Source organism: Medicago truncatula, chromosome 3, assembly GCF_003473485.1.
Source record: "Medicago truncatula cultivar Jemalong A17 chromosome 3, MtrunA17r5.0-ANR, whole genome shotgun sequence".
Taxonomy (NCBI): domain Eukaryota; kingdom Viridiplantae; phylum Streptophyta; class Magnoliopsida; order Fabales; family Fabaceae; genus Medicago; species Medicago truncatula.
Window position 1 is genome coordinate 3,605,887 of NC_053044.1, and position 23,062 is coordinate 3,628,948.

A 23,062-nucleotide genomic window follows, 5' to 3' on the forward strand; every position below is an offset into this window, starting at 1 on the left:
CATTTTATTTTTCATCTTCTTTTATTTTCAGCTTTTGAGGGTTTTGGTTTAATCCCCCGTCTTGTGTATATATTTTTCCCACTTTTGTTTAATAAATTTTGAGCTTGGCGGCATAGGATGGAGGTTTCGTGGGATGCCAACCTAGTTAGAATGCCGTTGTTTCCTCTTGATGTCCGTCCTTTCTCTTGGCTTACCAAAAAAAAAAAAGTCATTGGCACATCGACAGGGACAATTCTTTTCACTCCTCTTCATTGAACAATAAAATATAAAGTATATAATTTAATTTCACTGAACAAGCAAATATTTCATGGTTAAAAAATATTAATAAACTAAATATTTTACCTCTCCGTGAGTACAACTTATTTGGTAGAGATACTACATCATGCATGAAAAGATTAGAGTTCGAACTCCGAATTCAGCATTATTCACCCAAGAGGTTTTTGTATCTAATAATAATAATAATAATAATTATATTTCATAAAAATACAGCACTAGTTCCCTAAAAAAAATATGATGCGGGCTTTTAATATATTTTATTTATAGGCCAAGAGAAATGTTAGGCATCCGGGAGAATCTGAAGCATCCTAACTAGGTTGGCAATCAACAGAAGCCCCCATCCTCTACCGCCTTTTCAATACGTAATATTATTAAAATAAAAAAAAGGAAAAAAATTTACAATAAGGGGAGACTAAGCCAAAACCCTCAAAATAAAAATAAAAATGTAGAAAAGCAAGGGACCGAAATAGCTAAGGAAATCTATAATTAGGCATCTCATTCCTGTCCCTAGTAAAATCTGCCAACAAAGAAGAAGGCAACATAGTGAACCACATAGTATCAAGCCAGGGAATCATTATTACCAATCCCCCGAACTTTCCAAAAAATAATATTCATTTAAACGGAGGAAGAGGTCCTTGAGAGCGGGTTTAAATGGCACGTTCTTTTTTTTTCCTGAGACTTTGAAACTACCTCTTTAAATGGCACCTCATTGACAGCAGCCTTTGCTAGCCAAATTTGCATAAAAGCTAAGTCTTTCTACATGTCTATGTGAAGCAAAGTGTAACATTCTAACACTTTAGCTTGTGTTGTGCACAAGTCCAGGCTGCCATCATTTATGATGATTTGGTAATTTTATAATTGTAAGTAGCCATCAAACCTATCTAGCATTCCAGTCAAGCATTTTTGGGTATATAAAATTACAAATATCAGTCGGATGTGAGTTGCTGTACCAGATCACTAGATCACTAGCTTATATATATATATATATATATATATATATATATAACCACCTCAATTATAATGTCTGATGTGAGTTGCTGCACCAGTGACTTATCTGAGTCACTTTCACATAAAACTGCTCTTTACTAGCTATTCTTAACTTTCTGTCTCCTCTCCTTTCCTAGAACATAGTGAATACCTTTACTATCTGCTGGTTTTTGTTCATTCAAATGTCACTTTGCCCTGTTGTTTGTTTGTTTGCTGCCTTGTACATGTTCAGATTTTGAATTGTTTTTTAATATTTTAGGTATATGGAACGCCTCTGTACTCAATTGAGAAATATTGATGTGTATGGTTTCGTTGATCCATTTTTCATTCACGCAGAAAATGACCAAGAAAGTTCTCAGTCGCATATGACCGCAAAGATGTTCGAGGTTAACAAAGCTGGTTATTTTGCACCTTACCTGAAAAAGTTAGGGTATTTGATCTTCATAGTATTATTTCTCTATAGTTAATCACATATATTAGAAAGCCCTAAAGTTAACAAATCTTTTTTTTTTTCTAGTGGTGCTATAGAAGGGTATAACAAGTTGAGTGGTGTCAGAAAGGCGAGAAAGCCAACATGGGAGATTCCCTCAGTAAGTTAAAAATTATATTCATACAATATTATAACTTATATATATATATATATATATATGCTATTTACTCAATATAATTTCATATTTATGACAACTGTAGTGCCAAAGACAACCTTTCAATTATGAGTGTGGCTACTTTATAATGATACATATGATGAACATTGTATCAGCTGGCATTACGACTCATGAAATATGGTGTGTAACTAAATATTACAACCATTTGTGTTTCTTAATGTTTTTTAAAGTTAATTTCATATTCTAATATGATATCTTAACTTTTTTTTTTTTCCAGATTTTTGGAGACGAAACTCTGTTTACTGATGATGAAATGACAAAAGTTCAAGAACGCTGTGCAATTTTGATTTTGGAAAGAGTTGATGTAATTTAATTATGTCAATAACTATGCTTTGAAACAATGTTTAGCTTTTGTTTAATTTTATGATATTGTAACTTTGGATTTGTTTGATATTGTAACAATGACAGGTCTGATATGAAATTTGCTCATATGATATTTCATATTAGTTGCTAAGTTTATGAAATTTTTGGTAATTATATTAAATTCTGCACCATAATCGTGTTAAAAAAATAAAAAATAAAGAGTGAGATTTTAAATGGGTTGAACAGATTTAAAATCTAGATTTTTTTATGACCTTGTTCACCCTTTTAAGTGGGTTTATCCGATTTAAATTAAAAAATTTTAGATGGGTTCAACCGATTTAAATTAAACGATTTTAAATCGGGTAAATGGGGCAGACTTAAAAACAAAGACAGTTTTTTAAATCGGCCACCTATAAGTCGGATGGTCACCCGATTTAAAAAGTCAAATTCACCTGATTTAAAAAGTGTTTTCTGCACTAGTGTCTGCAACACCGGGTCTACAGGAGTACCATCCGGCGCCATAATACTACTGACATCTAATGTTTTTTCCTTTATTGGGGATAAAATATGTTCTTGGTTCTCCTCCAAATCATTTCTAGCTACTCATCAGATACATTCTCGAGTTGTTTGCTAAAAGTATTATTAGTAATAGAAGGGCTATGAGAAATAGGAGTTACCATAATTGTCGGTGTTACAACCGGGATGTCATCTATGTGGTCAATAATACCATCCCCTTGGGATTGAGATGTTGCATCCATCTCCAATGTAGCCTCCAAAGATGCGGCCTCAAGTGGTATTTGAGCTTGAATATCTGAATTTGTGGATTGGTGCTGCACATGTGGGACAATTTCCATTTCCTCCTCCAAAGGTGTCGCCTCAATTGCTTTCTGAACGGGAACATCTGAATTCATTGATTGTTGTGGGACTGCTTCCGTTTGCTCATCTACATTTATCGGTTCTGAATCATTTTCTTTTGAGGATCCAAAAGCTACAGAGGAACCAATGCCAGATGGGTTATCTTTTATTGGTACCCAAGTAGCCTTATTTGCTGGGACTTGCTTCTTCCCCTGCGTAATTTGTTCCTTATGTGTCGTTGTTTCCTTCCTAGGATAAAGCCGTCTGCAAACAGTGACATCATGACATATATTCTGACAATGAGAACAGAAATCCGGTAACCATTCATAGGCCACTTCGACTGTAAAGGAGTACCCTTCTCTTTCGACCTCAATTTCGTGAAAGAGCTTGCGAGAGAAATCCATATCAACCAGAATTCGTGCATAGTGACCGAACAAGCGCTTGGATGTCGCGTTGTCAATCAAAAGAGGTGTACCAATGGCACTAGAAATCTCTCGAAGTGTCTGCTCCATCCAATACTCCTAAGGAAATTCAAGCAATCGAATTCACAAATACTCATGAGGCAATTCAAGCCATCGAAATCACAGTTGAGAAAGTGTTTTGCGATGAGTATGCATATTAAAATTTTTGGACCACTCAAACAGCCGAAGAACACCCGGCTTCAAGTTGATTGTGCCCGCAGCCCAGACCGTGCGCATATCCATCTCTATTGCAAAGAAAGAAAAATTCATAGTACCCTCTTCCTAAAGACGTCATACTCCATGCTCCTGTTGTCTTCCAATGTTTTTGGAGTTTTGACTGAATTTCTTTGGTCGCATAAGGCTTATCGCCTTTGTTCAGAACTAGCCTACCTCGCAAATTTGTCTTACAAAAAGTCATTCCTTTTTCATAGATATTCTGCTTAATCTTGATGCTAACTCTTTCACCTCGAATCAAAGGTTGAGGTAAATTGTCGTTGGAAGCAACCTTGGTCGAAGCTGTCAAAGCTTGTGCAAATGAAATCACTGAAAAAGCAACTGGTGGGGGTGGTGTGACTAGCCTCGCAGCCTTTGGGGGTGCTGCCGGAACAGAGTCTCCCAGTCAAACATGGCAGCTGAGATCGAACTTAGAAAATTGAAGAACGTGACCCAACCAAAGAGAACTGAAAGCAATTCTAAAACGGTTTCACGTAAACCAAAAGATCCACAATTAGGAAGCACCCAAAACACACAAGTCAATTCCTTTGTAAATCACGGATTGTTCAATTGTCCAACCAAAATTGGTGAAATTGAATGGCAAAAGCTAATCCCACCGAACGAGCAAAATCAATCGGTAAATCACGGATTACCTATTGAATAGAATGGAAGGAAATTAGCTATGGAATTCTAAAGAAATATACTGGAAATGATGAGCGGCGCCCATGCTAGGAGAACCCTAGCAGAGCGTGAAAAAAATAAATTCTCCTGGATGATATATGAAAAAATATTTATATATTTTCGGCTGTATTTTAAATTAAAAATATTAAATATTAAAAGGGAATAATAATGCAATATTAATCATTTTTTGTGTGTTTTCTTTTACGTTTTTAAGACGCACCATTACATTTAATTTTAAAGAATTATCTTATTTTTGTACTTGTATTTGTATCTTATCGGGTACGGTACTCGTACCTGTGCAAGATGGCCTGTATTTATTGGTGCAAAAAATATTTAGCTTTTTCTGTCGAGAAATGTGACAATTTTCATGCTAAAAAATTAAACATATTATTACAATAAAACTATTAAATAAATGCAGGAAACATCTTTATTTCGATATTGAACTATTACAAGAACTATCAATTATACATAATGTCACTCATTACTATTGATTATTCAAGGGAAAATGCTAGATATCAAGAATGATTTTATAAGAAAGATCCAAGAATGACATGACACAATAATCACCTCTAGATTTCAGTCTCATTTATTAATCTTTCATAAAAAAAAAATACATAACACCCACCACCCCATGATTTCCGGCCAAGCTGAGATTTTATTGGCTAACATTAATTTTCAAGACTATTTCTTGATAAAATCTAAGGGTGATTATTCTGCCATGTCATTCTTAAAATTTTCTTGATAAAATCTTTCTTGATATATAGCATTGCTCTTATTCAAGCTCTCTCACTCTTTTTTTTTTTTTTTTGTGAAAATTGATAGTTTAAGCTCTAAACAATTTACAGAGATTAGACCACGGTGAGTGGTGGTGAGGGTGATTGCAGGATATCGATGGCGAGGAGAAGGAACAGGTGATTGGTGGTGAGGAGAAGGAGCATGCGATAGATAGAGAAAGCTTAGGGTTGGTGGCTAGGAGCAAAATTGAAGCTAGGGATTGGATTGTTGAAGAGTAGATGTAAGGGGTATAATCTCTTTTTCACAATTTAAGCTATAATCACTTTTTCTACTTGTGGGTTTAAGTGTTTTTGTTATAATTGTGATTTTTTGGTGAATTTAAGTGATAAAATTTGTAACGCACACACTAAACGTATCTAGAAAGTTTAGCGTGTGCATTATCTTTAGTACTGGATGCATTAAAATTTACATTAATGCTTTGAATGACTATTTTATACAACAATACACGTTCGTACAATCAACAATACAACACTACTCGTCTAAACCATAGTAAATACATTCTTAAAATCCATGACTTCCTGCAGCGGGTACGAACGAGCACTTGCTGAAATATCCATCCGGCTGCGAGCTTGCTAAGTCATGCTAAACTAACCTGCTTATCTGAAACAAAAAGGATTGGGATGAGACATAATGTCTCAGTGAGTTCTACATAATCCTAGGCTATAGGGAACCTCAGGGGAAAACCTAGGGTCACCGCATGTCTACAATACAACCTGCCGGTTGATTATACGTGTGTGGGCTTGCTTGCCTAGACGGTTGTGCATACTAGATCCGTCGTAGGCTCTTCGTATCTTAGCTCAAAGGTCTTGTCTTGCTCTACATTTCATGGCGGTCAAGGGAACCTAGAACCGTTATGTCGAGATACGATAAATGCATTCAGACCTAAACATAAGTCATTCATGACATGATTCTAGACCGGAAGATCGGGGAATACTAAAATCGTCTTCGGTATAACTTGTCGGTCTTATCTTGATTCCTAAACTTATACATAACTTGCATCTTATCGTAAACATAAGCATATCATTTCATGTTCATTCATTAAGTTAGCGGTTAGCATTGAACAAACAATATTATCTGAGTTCATTTTACGGATTAATCCCGAGTGGAGTAACCCCGGAAGTTAATACCTTACTTGACCGATGAAAACCTAGCTAAGGTACATCGGACTCCCTCAGTGACGTGCGGGCCTACCTTGCAGAGCGTATTGTAACAGCTCGATCTTCGTTAGAATTATTTTTAATTATTTATTGTGTGTTTATTTTTTCTTGTGTGTGATTAATTATCATTGAGTGCATTTTCATGGGTTTTCGTGCTAGGGGGTAAAATTAGTAATTTTTGGTGAGAATTATTTTTAGTGTTTAGTGAGAACCATTATTTTACTAAGTTACTAGTGTTGTAATTAGTATTTTACGGTTAAGTGACCGTTGTTAGTATTTTACCGTTGTGAGTGTAGAAACATTTTAGAATTGTGTTTGAGTGGGTTAAGTCCATTAAGGATTTATGGTTAAGCCCATTTATAGGAATAGCCTATATAAGACTTGTCTCTTAAGAGAAAATATCACTTCATTGTTCATTACATAGATATTTTGAGAGAGGTAGAGAGAGAAAGTGTAAGAGAAGAGGAAAAAGGGTTAGAGAAGAAGAGCTTGAATATTCAAGAATTGGAAGAGATCCTAGGAGGTAAAGTGAAGCTTGGGCTAGGAATTTGTGATAATTAAGGTAAGGGGGTTAGAATTCAATCATAATCATTTTAGTGTAATTTTTCAATTGTTGTACGAATAAGTGCTTAATTGAGTAAATGATTAATTGTTCAAAGTTGTTATAATTCGTACTCTAATTATGATGATATGTTTGAATGCATGAAGTTGTTGATAATTGAATTGTTGTTGGTGAAATTTCATGTTCAATGTATGAGAAAGTGATATATATTGAATTATGCTCAAATTGATGGATTATGCTATGTTGTTGTTGAATTGTGATAAGAGTCATGTTTGATTGATGTTGTTGTTGCTAAGTAATATTGTGGTTGATGATTCATGGCTTGGGTGTTCATAATTCATGATTTGTTGATGAGAAATGAGTTGTTGTTGTTAATGATTTATTAAGATGTCAAACCATGCAATATGGAAGTATGTAGTAACCAAAAATTCGATTTTTTTGTTGTATGAATTAAAAGTAAATGTTTGAATATGGGTGGTGAAAGTTGTTTTTGTGGTGTTGTGACGACGTTTGAGGATTTTAGTACAACATATGTTTATGTTGTTTCGTTGATCGTGCTGTTAGCTTGGTTTTGGTGGTGGTTTTGTAAAATTGGTAAATTTGTTCAAATGTCAATGGTTTTCATGTTTGTTGTGTTCTTGTGAATCAATTTAGCTATATTGACCTATAAACAAACTCTGGAAACACATTTGGGCATTGGGAGATTAAAATTGAGGATTTTGGGTAAAAAGGGGTTGAAACCCGTAATATTTTTCTGCAGAACTTAGTTATTCAAACAAACAACAAATTATCATTTAACTTAGAATAATATTTGGTGTCGAACGGTCTTTTATATCGCACTAGTCCCTGAGGAGACGATATAAATACTTACTATTGTTTGATGCAAAAATACTACATCAACTATTAGACATTAATCCAAGAATAACTTAAGTTCGTACGAAAAACCCAATTTCACAATCCTTCACATTCCCACCCGAAATATCACTTTTGACATGATTAAGATGGTTGACTACTCTTACAAGTCTTACCTAAGTCTATATGAGCTGTAGGTTCAACTTGTAAGTTCCATTGTTTGCAAAACAAGTTTGTTTTGGACAAAAGTCTAAATTCCCATAAACTTCCAAGTTAAGACTCAAATGGAAAATTTCAAGTTTAGGAAAGCTATTCGTATTCCAGTAGGTTTAGGGGATTAAACAGTAGTTAAACATGTTGAAAGAATCATTTTACAAAGTTCGAATTGGCCCCCCTAAAAATCAGAACAAAAGATTAAAGTGGCTAAAACTGGGCTTGTTCGCTTAAGCGACCACCTGGTTCGCTTAAGCGAACGAGTTCCAGTAACCACCAGAAGTTTACGCTTTCTGGTCGCTGACTGGTCGCTCATCAGTTCGCTTAAGCGACCACATGGTTCGCTTAAGAGAACGAGTTCCAGAAGCTACCAAAAAGTACGCTTACCAGCTCGCTTACAGGACGCTTAAGCGACTTGAACCCAGAAAATACTATGAATGCTCGCTTACCAGTCGCTTAAGCGAACCCTTAAGTGAACGTTCACAGTTCTGCATAAAATGTTACGGGTTTCAACCCCTTTTCAACCAAAATCCTCAATTTTGATCTCTCAATGCCCAAATGTGTTTCCAGATGATGTTTATAGGTCAATATGACTAAAAAGACTCACAAAGACTCAACACACATGAAAACAATTGACATTACGACCAATTCACCAATTTTTACCAAAACACCAACAACCTCTCATTCCTCCACAACAAATCATGAATCATGCATACCTAAGCCAATTTTTAATCAACAACATGACTTAGCAACAACAAATCAATTGATCATGAATCTTATCGCAATTCAACCACAACATAGCGTAATTCAACCAGTTGAGCATATTTTCAACATATACTATTTTCTCATACTTTGAACATGAAATTCAACTAATAACAATTCAATTATCCATAACTTCATACATTCAACATGTCATCATAATTAGAGAATGAATATCATCATTTATGAACAATTAATCAATTTACCCAATTAAGCACTTATTCCTACAATAATTGAAAATTGCAATAAATGATTATGATGAATTCTAACCCGCTTACCTTAGTTAGATTAATCTCCCTAGCTTAGGCTTCAATTTTTCTCATAGCTCTCTTCCAATCCTTGATTCTTCAAGTTCTCCCTTCTCTCTAACCCTTTTCTCCTTGCTCCCACTTTCTCTCTCTAACTCTCAAAATATCTTGTAAAATGAAAGTGTGAGAAAATTTCCTATAGGATAAGGTTTTTATAGGATGTCCCCTAAATGGGCCTAACCCTAAGGCTTAATAGACTTAACCCATTTCCACTCAAATTTAATATGTTTCTACACACACAACGGTAAATCACAAATAACGGTCATTTAACGGTAAAATTCTAATTACTAATCCAGTAACTTAGCAAAATAACGGATCTCACTAAATAATAAAAATAATCTCCACCAAAATTTATAATTTACTCGTTCTCACAAAATGGCCAAACTACCCCTAAGTCCAAAATGACTAAATTACCCTTCTAACACGAAAACCCATGAAAATGCACCCAATGATGAATAATCACACACAAACACATATAAACACACAACAAAACAAATAAAAAGTAAATCTAACGAAAATCGGGCTGTTACAGGAGGGACCATGAGATTGGTGGTGAGGGGAGCTTGTGATGGTGAGTGATGAGGGTGGTGAGGGGAATGAGCAGGAGATTGGTGGTGAGGGGAAGGACCATGAGATTTATGATAAGGTGATGGAGCGGGTGATGGCGAGTGACGGTGAGGGGAGGGACCATGAGATTGGTGGTGAGGGGATGGAGCTTGTGATGGTGAGTGATGGGGGTGGTGAGGGGAATGAGCAGGAGATTGGTGGTGACGGGAAGGAGCAGATGATGGTTTGTGACGGGTTATAAACTCTTCAGGAGACACATTAAAAGTGTCTTCAGCAAATGCAGTGAAAGATGCTAGTTGGAGTATAAGTAGTAAAAATGCTAGAGTTTTGGCCATTTTTCTTTGCAAGAAAAAAACAACCTTGAGAGGGTGGGAAATGAAGTGATGTTTGTTTTGTGAGAGTGAGTGTGAGGAGGTGATCTATTTATAAGAGCTCAAGCTCAAAATCATTGTTGATTTTGAATATGTGGCGGTATTCAAATTTTCATATTGTAAATGTTATTTCTTTATTTATGCTATTTAGTCAATGATATTTTGAAAAGATATTAGTATCAATATGGTTATATGTATTTTTAAAAACATTTGATAGTTGTTTTGACCAAAACTTTTTATACTTTTTTTAAATTGGATTTTTTTTTAGCATAAATGTGGATCCGGTAAAAAAAAAAAACATCATTAAATAAATAAAAAATCAATTTATTGAAGTTATTTGTAATTCAAGACTCAAAAAGAAATTCGTATCAATATAGTTATATTTATTTTTAAAAACTTTTTATACTTTTTTTTAAATTGGATTTTTTTAGCATAAATGTGGATCCCGTAAAAAAAAAAAAAAAGGAGATCATTAAATAAAAAAAATCAATTTATTGAAGTTTTTTGAAAATAAAGAATTAATTAAATGCACGTGAAGGGAATATAAAAAAAATGTTTTAAATTCTAGTTAAACATTTTAACTTTTAAAATCATCAATTATGATTTGATTTTTTTTTTCCCGAAGGAAATTATGATTTGATTGTTAAAAATAAAAATAAAAATTTGTTTAATCCTCAAATTTTGATAGCAACACTTATTAATTTACAAAAAAAAATATATGAATATGTCTAAAAAGTGTGTGACAATATCCCATTCATAAAACGAGAAAAATTTCCACTATAGAGGATGATATATGTTAAAAAAATTATAATAAGATGTCATTATATAAATCTATTTTTAATTGCAGTAAAAAAAGTGCTCGTGAGATTAGCTCAGTTGGTTGGAACAATGCATAAAATATGCAAGGTCCGAGGTTCAAACCATGACCACTACGGAAAAAAAAAATTGCCATGAGAAAGATAAAGAGGGACACGTTAATGTCCATATTTCGGCTATAGTTTGTATAATATTGGATGGTCGAACATTTTACCTTATACCCTTACATTTTTACCTTCACTCATACAAATAATTGAAAATTCCAATTTTCTCCTTTTGCTTTTTAAATTTCAAACCTTAATTTTTCACCCTCACTATTAACATTTTTAATTTCATTATAAGTTCACCCCACATGAAATTCTAGGTATATATTGTCCAGGAGATTACTATAAACATTTCATATATCTATTTTTTTTCCCAAAAAACTTTAACAAACATTTCCGGTTCATATTAATTTTTTCCTTCGAAAAACTCTAACTGACATTTCCGGTTCATATTAATATTTCGTAAAACACATGATCCCATATCAATTTCCTTCATAGTTCACCAACATCAAATCAAATAACACCGTTTACCAAATTCCATATTTATAAACCAACCTACACCCACATCCATTAACATGTGATAACGCCTTTTCTCATTAGCACCTAAAATGAACCCCACCTTACAAATTGAAAGAAATCTTTAATTTAGGTGAAACATTAACAGGTAAAAGGTAGAAATAGATATATAACTATACCATCGACCCTTGCGATGCACGGGTCATACCGATTATAACAACCGTCAATAAGCTATACCATAATAAAAGAATGTTTTCGAATAAGTTATATGGTAATCATGAATCTACATTAATAATATCATGATAATATACTTTTTTTTAAAGGATCGTGATAACAACCTTAAAAAGAATAAATTGATAACAATTATAAGGGCTCATTTGTACAAAGACATTCCAATCTAATAAAATATTTTTTTCATCTTAAAAAACACACTTCAAAGGGATTTTGTTTTTTTATCAAGAAGTTTAGTGGCTAGAATTTCACTCATTAGATGAATAAGTGAATTTTTTGTTTATTTTTTCCTTAAATTTATATATAAATATATATTACATCATGACAAGTATTTATGGGTGCAAAAAATCTTAAGCTTTTTTTGTCGAGAAATGTGACAATTTTTATGATAAAAAGGATGAAACATTATTACAATAAAACAATTAAATAAACGCAATAAACATCTTTATTTCAATATTGAATTATTACAAGTACTAGCAATTACATATAATGTCACTCTTGACTATTGATTATTCAAGCCCTCTCTATTTATTTTTGTCAAATTTGATAGTTTAAGCTCTTAACACTTTATAAGGATTAGACGACGGTGAGTATCAAATAGCATAAAATTGATGGCGAGGAGATGGAGCAGGTGATTGGTGGTGGGGAGAGGGAGTAGGTGATGGCAAGTGATGGTGGTGGTGAGGAGAATGAGCATGAGATTTATGGTGACGGGAGGGAGAGGGTGATGGCGAGTGATGGTGGTGAGGGGAGGGAGAATGCGATTTATGGTGAGGAGAATGAGCATGAGAATGGTGGTGAGGGGAGTGAGCATGTGATTTGTGGTGAGGGGAGGGAGCATGTGATTTGTGGTGAGGGGATGGAGCGGGCGAAGGTGAATGATGGTGAGGGGAAGGACCATGAGATTGGTGGTGAGGGGATGGAGCTTGTGATGGTGAGTGATGGGGGTGGTGAGGGGAATGAGCAGGAGATTGGTGGTGAGGGGAAGGACCATGGGATTTATTGTGAGGTGATGGAGCGCGTGATGGCGAGTGACGGTGAGGGGAGGGACCATGAGAGTTGTGGTGAGGGGATGGAGCTTGTGATGGTGAGTGATGGGGGTGGTGAGGGGAATGAGCAGGAGATAGGTGGTGAGGGGAAGGACCATGGGATTTATGGTGAGGTGATGGAGCGCGTGATGGCGAGTGACGGTGAGGGGAGGGACCATGAGATTGGTGGTGAGGGGATGGAGCTTGTGATGGTGAGTGATGGGGGTGGTGCGGCGAATGAGCAGGAGATTGGTGGTGAGGGGAAGGAGCAGATGACGATTTGTGACGGGTTATAAACTCTTCAGGAGACACATTAAAAGTGTCTTCAGCAAATGCAGTGAAAGATGCTAGTTGGAGTAGAAGTAGTAAAAATGCTATAGTTTTGGCCATTTTTCTTTGCAAGAGAAAAACAACCTTGAGAGGGTGGAAAATGAAGTGATGTTTGTTTTGTGAGAGTTAGTGTGAGGGAGTGATCTATTTATAAGAGCTCATGCTCAAAATCATTGTTGATTTTGAATATGTGGCAATACTCAAATTTTCATATCGTAAATGTTATTTGTTTATTTATGCTATTTAGTCAATGATATTTTGAAAAGATATTAGTATCAATATGGTTATATGTATTTTTAAAAATAAAAAATTGAGTTGTTCTGACCAAAATTTTTTATACTTTTTTGAAATTGGAATTTTTTTAGCATAAATGTGGATCCGGTCAAAAAAAAAGTACATCATTAAATAAATAAAAAATCAGTTTATTGAAGTTTTTTGAAATACAAGAATTCATTTAATTAAATTCTTGATTTTATATATTTTGTGTATGAAAATATAACATATGTCAAGATTCAAAAAGGAATTCGATCAATATGGTTATATGTATTTTAGAAACTTTTTATAGTTATTTTGACCAAAACTTTTCATACTTTTTTTTAAATTGGATTTTTTTTAGCATAAATGTGGAGCCGGTTATAAAAAAGAAAGGACATCATTAAATAAAAATAATCAATTTATTTAAGTTTTTTGAAAATAAAGAATTCATTTAATGCACATGGTTAATTTTTATCTGATTTTTTATGATTGTCTATACTTACACTAATGAACGGAATATAAAACATAAATTGTTTAAGATGAAAAATAAATAAATTGTTTAAATTATCCTTAAACATTTTAAATTTTAAAATTATCAATTATGATTTGATTTGTTTTTTTCGTAGGAAATTATGATTTGATTGTTAAAAAGAAAAATATAAACTTGTTTAATCCTCAATTTCATTTTTTTTGAAAAATTGTTTAATCCTCAAATTTTGATAGCAACACTTATTAATTTACAACAAAAAATGAATTTATTAATATGCCTAAAAAGTGTGTGACAATATCTCATCCATAAAACGATAAAAATTTGCACTATAGAGGAAGATATATGTTAAAAACAATTATAATAAGGTGTGAATATATAGATCTATTTTTAATTGCAGTCAAAAAGTCCTCGTGAGAAAGATAAAGAGGGACACGTTAATGTCCATATTTCGGCTATAGTTTGTATAATATTGGATGGTCGAACATTTTACCTTATGCCCTTACATTTTTACCTTCACTCATACAAATAATTGAAAATTCCAATTTTCTCCTTTTGCTTTTTAAATTTCAAACCTTAATTTTTCACCCTCACTATTAACATTTTTAATTTCATTATAAGTTCACCACACATGAAATTCTAGGTATATATTGTCCAGGAAATTACTATTTTTTTTCCCAAAAAACTTTAACAAACATTTCCGGTTCATATTAATTTTTTCCCCTGAAAAACTCTAACTGACATTTCCGGTTCATATTAATATTTCGTAAAACACATGATCCCATATCAATTTCCTTCATAGTTCACCAACATCAAATCAAATAACACCGTTTACCAAATTCCATATTTAAAAACCAACCTGCACCCACATCCATTAACATGTGATAATGCCTTTTCTCATTAGCACCTAAAATGAACCCCACCTTACAAATTGAAAGAAATCTTTAATTTAGGTGAAACATTAACAAGTAAAAGGTAGAAATAGATATATAACTATACCATCGACCCTTGCGATGCACGGGTCATACCGATTTTAACAACCGTCAATAAGCTATACCATAATAAAAGAATGTTTTCGAATAAGTTATATGGTAATCATGGATCTACATTAATAATATCATGATAATATACTTTTTTTTAAAGGATCATGATAACACCCTTAAAAAAAATAAATTGATAACAATTATAAGGGCTCATTTGTACAAAGACATTTCAATCTAATAAAATATTTTTTTCATCTTAAAAAACACACTTCACAGGGATTTTGTTTTTACTCAAGAAGTTTAGTGGCTAGAATTTCACTCATTAGATGAATAAGTAAATTTTTTGTTAATTTTTCGTTAAATTTAGATATAAATATATATTACATCATGACAAGTATTTATGGGTGCAAAAAATCTTTAGCTTTTTTTATGGAGAAATGTGACAATTTTTATGATAAAAAGGATAAAACATTATTACAATAAAACAATTAAATAAACGCAATAAACATCTTTATTTCAATATTGAATTATTACAAGTACTATCAATTACATATAATGTCACTCTTGACTATTGATTATTCAAGCCCTCTCTATTTATTTTTGTCAAATTTGATATTTTAAGCTCTAAACACTTTATAAGGATTAGACGACGGTGAGTGGTGGTGAGTATGATATAGCATAAAATTGATGGCGAGGAGATGGAGCAGGTGATTGGTGGTGGGGAGAGGGAGTAGGTGATGGCAAGTGATGGTGGTTGTGAGGAGAATGAGCATGAGATTTATGGTGACGGGAGGGAGAGGGTGATGGCGAGTGATGGTGGTGAGGGGATGGAGAATGTGATTTATGGTGAGGAGAATGAGCATGAGAATGGTGGTGAGGGGAGTGAGCATGTGATTTGTGGTGAGGGGATGGAGCGGGCGATGGCGAATGATGGTGAGGGGAGGGACCATGAGATTGGTGGTGAGGGGATGGAGCTTGTGATGGTGAGTGATGGGGGTGGTGAGGGGAATGAGCAGGAGATTGGTGGTGAGGGGAAGGACCATGGGATTTATGGTGAGGTGATGGAGCGCGTGATGGCGAGTGACGGTGAGGGGAGGGACCATGAGATTTGTGGTGAGGGGATGGAGCTTGTGATGGTGAGTGATGGGGGTGGTGAGGGGAATGAGCAGGAGATTGGTGGTGAGGGGAACGACCATGGGATTTATGGTAAGGTGATGGAGCGCGTGATGGCGAGTGATGGTGAGGGGAGGGACCATGAGATTGCTGGTGAGGGGATGGAGCTTGTGATGGTGAGTGATGGGGGTGGTGAGGGGAATGAGCAGGAGATTGGTGGTGAGGGGAAGGACCATGAGATTTATGTTGAGGTGATGGAGCACGTGATGGCGAGGGACGGTGAGGGGAGGGACCATGAGATTGCTGGTGAGGGGATGGAGCTTGTGATGGTGAGTGATGGGGGTGGTGAGGGGAATGAGCAGGAGATTGGTGGTGAGGTGAAGGACCATGAGATTTATGGTGAGGTGATGGAGCGGGTGATGGCGAGTGACGGTGAGGGGATGGACCATGAGATTTGTGGTGAGGGGATGGAGCTTGTGATGGTGAGTGATGGGGGTGGTGAGGGGAATGAGCAGGAGATTGGTGGTGAGGGGAATGAGCAGGAGATTGGTGGTGAGGGGAAGGAGCAGATGATGGTTTGTGACGGGTTATAAACTCTTTAGGAGACACATTAAAAGTGTCTTCAGCAAATGCAGTGAAAGATGCTAGTTGGAGTAGAAGTAGTAAAAATGCTAGAGTTTTGGCCATTTTTCTTTGCAAGAGAAAAACAACCTTGAGAGGGTGGGAAATGATGTGATGTTTGTTTTGTGAGAGTGAGTGTGAGGGAGTGATCTATTTATAAGAGCTCATGCTCAAAATCATTGTTGATTTTGAATATGTGGCAGTATTCAAATTTTCATATCGTAAATGTTATTTCTTTATTTATGCTATTTAGTCAATGATATTTTGAAAAGATATTAGTATCAATATGGTTATATGTATTTTAAAAAAAAAAAATTTGAGTTGTTCTGACTAAAACTTTTTATACTTTTTTGAAATTGGAATTTTTTTAGCATAAATGTGCATCCGGTCAAAAAAACAGTACATCCTTAAATAAATAAAAAATCAATTTATTGAAGTTTTTTGAAATTCAAGAATTGATTTAATTAAATTATTGATTTTATATATTTTGTGTATGAAAATATAACATATGTCAAGATTCAAAAAGGAATTCGATCAATATGGTTATATGTATTTTAGAAACTTTTTATAATTATTTTGACCAAAACTTTTCATACTTTTTTTTAAATTGGATTTCTTTAGCATAAATATGAAGCCAGTTAAAAAATAGAAAGGACATCATTAAATAAAAAAAATCAATTTATTTAAGTTTTTTGAAAATAAAGAATTCATTTAATGCACATGGTTACTTTTTATGTGATTTTTTATGATTGTCTATACTTACACTAATGAACGGAATATAAAACATAAATTGTTTAAGATAAAAAATAAATAAATAAATAAATTGTTTAAATTATCCTTAAACATTTTAAATTTTAAAATTATCAATTATGATTTGATTTGTTTTTTTGCGTAGGAAATTATGATTTGATTGTTAAAAAGAAAAATATAAACTTGTTTAATCCTCAATTTCATTTTTTTTGAAAAATTGTTTAATCCTCAAATTTTGATAGCAACACTTATTAATTTACAACAAAAAAAGAATTTATGAATATTGCTAAAAAGTGTGTGACAAAATCTCATCCATAAAACGATAAAAATTTGCACTATAGAGGAAGATATATGTTAAAAAAATTATAATAAGATGTGAATATATAGATCTATTTTTAATTGCAGTCAAAAAGTTCTCGTGAGATTAGCTCAGTTGGTTGGGACAATGCATAAAATATGCAAGGTCCGAGGTTCAAACCATGACCACTACCAAAAAAAATTTGCCATGAGAAAGATAAAGAGGGATACGTTAATGACCATATTTTGGCTATAGTTTGTATAATATTGAATAGTCGAACATTTTACCTTATACCCTTACATTTTTACCTTCACTCATACAAATAATTGAAAATTCCAATTTTCTCCTTTTGCTTTTTAAATTTCAAACCGTAATTTTTCACCCTCACTATTAACATTTTTAATTTCATTGTAAGTTCACCCCACATGAAATTCTAGGTATATATTGTCCAGAAAATTACTATAAACATTTCACATATCTATTTTTTTTCCCAAAAAACTTTAACAAACATTTCCGGTTCATATTAATTTTTCCCCTGAAAAACTCTAACTGACATTTCCGGTTCATATTAATATTTCGTAAAACACATGATCCCATATCAATTTCCTTCATAGTTCACCAACATCAAATCAAATAACACCGTTTACCAAATTCCATATTTAAAAACCAACCTGCACCCACATCCATTAACATGTGATAACGCCTTTTCTCATTAGCACCTAAAATGAACCCCACCTTACAAATTGAAAGAAATCTTTAATTTAGGTGAAGCATTAACAAGTAAAAGGTAGAAATAGATATATAACTATACCATCGACCCTTGCGATGCACGGGTCATACCGATTTTAACAACCGTCAATAAGCTATACCATAATAAAAGAATGTTTTCGAATAAGTTATATGGTAATCATGGATCTACATTAATAATATCATGATAATATACTTTTTTTTAAAGGATCATGATAACACCCTTAAAAAAAATAAATTGATAACAATTATAAGGGCTCATTTGTACAAAGACATTTCAATCTAATAAAATATTTTTTTCATCTTAAAAAACACACTTCACAGGGATTTTGTTTTTACTCAAGAAGTTTAGTGGCTAGAATTTCACTCATTAGATGAATAAGTGAATTTTTTGTTAATTTTTCGTTAAATTTAGATATAAATATATATTACATCATGACAAGTATTTATGGGTGCAAAAAATCTTTAGCTTTTTTTATGGAGAAATGTGACAATTTTTATGATAAAAAGGATAAAACATTATTACAATAAAACAATTAAATAAACGCAATAAACATCTTTATTTCAATATTGAATTATTACAAGTACTATCAATTACATATAATGTCACTCTTGACTATTGATTATTCAAGCCCTCTCTATTTATTTTTGTCAAATTTGATATTTTAAGCTCTAAACACTTTATAAGGATTAGACGACGGTGAGTGGTGGTGAGTATGATATAGCATAAAATTGATGGCGAGGAGATGGAGCAGGTGATTGGTGGTGGGGAGAGGGAGTAGGTGATGGCAAGTGATGGTGGTTGTGAGGAGAATGAGCATGAGATTTATGGTGACGGGAGGGAGAGGGTGATGGCGAGTGATGGTGGTGAGGGGAGGGAGAATGGGATTTATGGTGAGGAGAATGAGCATGAGAATGGTGGTGAGGGGAGTGAGCATGTGATTTGTGGTGAGGGGAGGGAGCATGTGATTTGTGGTGAGGGGATGGAGCGGGCGATGGCGAATGATGGTGAGGGGAGGCACCATGAGATTGGTGGTGAGGGGATGGAGCTTGTGATGGTGAGTGATGGGGGTGGTGAGGGGAATGAGCAGGAGATTGGTGGTGAGGGGAAGGACCGTGGAATTGATGGTGAGGTGATGGAGCTCGTGATGACGAGTGACGGTGAGGAGAGGGACCATGAGATTTGTGGTGAGGGGATGGAGCTTGTGATGGTGAGTGATGGGGGTGGTGAGGGGAATGAGCAGGAGATTGGTGGTGAGGGGAAGGACCATGAGATTTATGGTGAGGTGATGGAGCGCTTGATGGCAAGTGACGGTGAGAAGAGGGACCATGAGATTGCTGGTGAGGGGATGGAGCTTGTGATGGTGAGTGATGGGGGTGGTGAGGGGAATGAGACGGAGATTGGTGGTGAGGGGAAGGACCATGAGATTTATGGTGAGGTGATGGAGCGGGTGATGGCGAGTGACGATGAGGGGAGGGACCATGAGATTTGTGGTGAAGGGATGGAGCTTGTGATGGTGAGTGATGGGGATGGTGAGGGGAATGAGCAGGAGATTGGTGGTGAGGGGAAGGACCATGAGATTTATGGTGAGGTGATGGAGCGGGTGATGGCGAGTGACGGTGAGGGGAGGGACCATGAGATTTGTGGTGAGGGGATGGAGCTTGTGATGGTGAGTGATGGGGGTGGTGAGGGGAATGAGCAGGAGATTGGTGGTGAGGGGAAGGACCATGGGATTTATGGTAAGGTGATGGAGCGCGTGATGGCGAGTGACGGTGAGGGGAGGGACCATGAGATTGCTGGTGAGGGGATGGAGCTTGTGATGGTGAGTGATGGGGGTGGTGAGGGGAATGAGCAGGAGATTGGTGGTTCGGGGAAGGCCCATGAGATTTATGGTGAGGTGATGGAGCGCGTGATGGCAAGTGACGGTGAGGGGAGGGACCATGAGATTGCTGGTGAGGGGATGGAGCTTGTGATGGTGAGTGATGGGGGTGGTGAGGGGAATGAGCAGGAGATTGGTGGTGAGGGGAAGGACCATGAGATTTATGGTGAGGTGATGGAGCGGGTGATGGCGAGTGACGGTGAGGGGAGGGACCATGAGATTTGTGGTGAGGGGATGGAGCTTGTGATGGTGAGTGATGGGGGTGGTGAGGGGAATGAGCAGGAGATTGGTGGTGAGGGGAAGGAGCAGATGATGGTTTGTGACGGGTTATAAACTCTTCAGGAGACACATTAAAAGTGTCTTTAGCAAATGCAGTGGAAGATGCTAGTTGGAGTAGAAGTAGTGAAAATGCTAGAGTTTTGGCCATTTTTCTTTGCAAGAGAAAAACAACCTTGAGAGGGTGGGAAATGAAGTGATGTTTGTTATGTGAGAGTAAGTGTGAGGGCGTCATCTATTTATAAGAACTCATGCTCAAAATCATTGTTGATTTTGACTATGTGGCAGTATTCAAATTTTCATATCGTAAATGTTATTTCTTTATTTATGCTATTTTGTCAATGATATTTTGAAAAGATATTAGTATCAATATGGTTATATGTATTTTTAATTTTTTTTTGGAGTTGTTATGACCAAAACTTTTTATACTTTTTTGAAATTGGAATTTTTTTAGCATAAATGTGGATCCGGTAAAAAAAAAAAGTACATCATTAAATAAATAAAAAATATATTTATTGAAGTTTTTTGACATTCAAGAATTCATTTAATTAAATTCTTGATTTTATATACTTTGTGTATGAAAATATAACATATGTCAAGATTCAAAAAGGAATTCGATCAATATGGTTATATGTATTTTAGAAACTTTTTATAGTTATTTTGACCAAAACTTTTTATACTTTTTTTTTTTAAATTGGATTTTTTTAGCATAAATGTGGATCCGGTTAATAAAAAGAAACGACATCATTAAATAAAAAAAAATCAATTTATTTAAGTTTTTTGAAAATAAAGAATTCATTTAATGCACATGGTTACGTTTTATTTGATTTTTTATGATTGTCTATACTTACACTAATGAACGGAATATAAAACATAAATTGTTTAAGACAATAAATAAATAAATAAATAAATAAATTGTTTAAATTATCCTTAAACATTTTAACTTTTAAAATCATCATTTATGATTTGATTTGATTTGTTTTTTTTTTCTGAAGGAAATTATGATATGATTGTTAAAAAGAAAAATATAAACTTGTTTAATCCTCAATTTCATTTTTTTTGAAAAATTGTTTAATTCTCAAATTTTGATAGCAACACTTATTAATTTACAACAAAAAAAAAAGTTATGAATATGCCTAAAAACTGTGTGACAATATCTCATCCATAAAACGATAAAAATTTGCACTATAGAGGAAGATATATGTTAAAAAAAATTATAATAAGATGTGAATATATAGATCTATTTTTAATTGCAGTAAAAAAGTCTTCCTAAGATTAGCTCAGTTGGTTGGGACAATGCAAAAAATATGCAAGCTCCGAGTTTCAAACCATGACCACTACCAAAAAAAATTTGTCATGAGAAAGATAAAGAGGGACACGTTAATTTCCATATTTCGACTATAGTTTGTATAATATTGGATGGTCGAACATTTTACCTTCACTCATACAAATAATTGAAAATTCCAATTTTCTCCTTTTGCTTTTTAAATTTCAAACCTTAATTTTTCACCCTCGCTATTAACATTTTTAATTTCATTATAAGTTCACCCCACATAAAATTCTAGGTATATATTGTCCAGCAGATTACTATAAACATTTCACATATCTATTTTTTTTCCCAAAAAACTTTAACAAACATTTCTGGTTCATATTAATTTTTTCCCTCGAAAAACTCTAACTGACATTTCCGGTTCATATTAATATTTCGTAAAACACATGATTCCCATATCAATTTTGTCATAGTTCACCAACATCAAATCAAATAATACCGTTTATCAAATTCCATATTTAAAAACCAACCTGCACCCACATCCATTAACATGTGATAACGCCTTTTCTCATTAGCACCTAAAATGAATACCACCTTACAAATGGAAAGAAATCTTTAATTTAGGTGCAACATTAACAAGTAAAAGGTAGAAATAGATATATAACTATACCATCGACCCTTGCGATGCATGGGTCATACCGATTTTAACACCCGTCAATAAGCTATACCATAATAAAAGAATGTTTTCGAATAAGTTATATGGTAATCATGGATCTCCATTAATAATATCATGATAATATACTTTTTTTTTAAAGGATCATGATAACACCCTTAAAAAAAATAAATTGATAACAATTATAATGGCTCATTTGTACAAAGACATTCCAATCTAATAAAATATTTTTTTCATCTTAAAAAACACACTTCAAACGGATTTTGTTTTTTATCAAGAAGTTTAGTGGCTAGAATTTCACTCATTAGATGAATAAGTGAATTTTTTGTTTATTTTTTCGTTAAATATATATATAAATATATATTACATCATGACAAGTATTTATAGGTGCAAAAAATCTTTAGCTTTTTTTGTCGAGAAATACGACAATTTTTATGATAAAAAGGATAAAACATTATTACAATAAAACAATTAAATAAACGCAATAAACATCTTTATTTCAATATTGAATTATTACAAGTACTATCAATTACATATAATGTCACTCTTGACTATTGATTATTCAAGCCCTCTCTATTTATTTTTGTCAAATTTGATATTTTAAGCTCTAAACACTTTATAAGGATTAGACGACGGTGAGTGGTGGTGAGTATGATATAGCATAAAATTGATGGCGAGGAGATGGAGCAGGTGATTGGTGGTGGGGAGAGGGAGTAGGT

General features: G+C 34.1%; 2 protein-coding genes across 2 annotated transcripts; one reads left to right on the top strand and one right to left on the bottom strand.

Moving 5' to 3' along the window:
• Positions 1–2,830: 2,830 nt before the first annotated feature.
• On the bottom strand, positions 2,831–3,598 carry LOC112419869 (uncharacterized). Its single transcript, XM_024777918.1, has one exon. It carries the CDS (start codon positions 3,596–3,598, stop codon positions 2,831–2,833), a length of 768 nt encoding a protein of 255 aa, XP_024633686.1.
• Positions 3,599–19,029: 15,431 nt separating this feature from the next.
• On the top strand, positions 19,030–20,457 carry LOC120579464 (spore wall protein 2-like). Its single transcript, XM_039831835.1, has one exon. The coding sequence runs from the start codon at positions 19,030–19,032 to the stop codon at positions 20,455–20,457; it is 1,428 nt and encodes a 475-aa protein (XP_039687769.1).
• Positions 20,458–23,062: the final 2,605 nt, after the last annotated feature.

What these genes read in the sequence shown, in the direction of transcription:
- LOC112419869 (XM_024777918.1), bottom strand. Translation starts at nt 3,598, where the DNA reads ATGGAGCAGACACTTCGAGAGATTTCTAGTGCCATTGGTACACCTCTT.
- LOC120579464 (XM_039831835.1), top strand. Translation starts at nt 19,030, where the DNA reads ATGGCAAGTGATGGTGGTTGTGAGGAGAATGAGCATGAGATTTATGGT.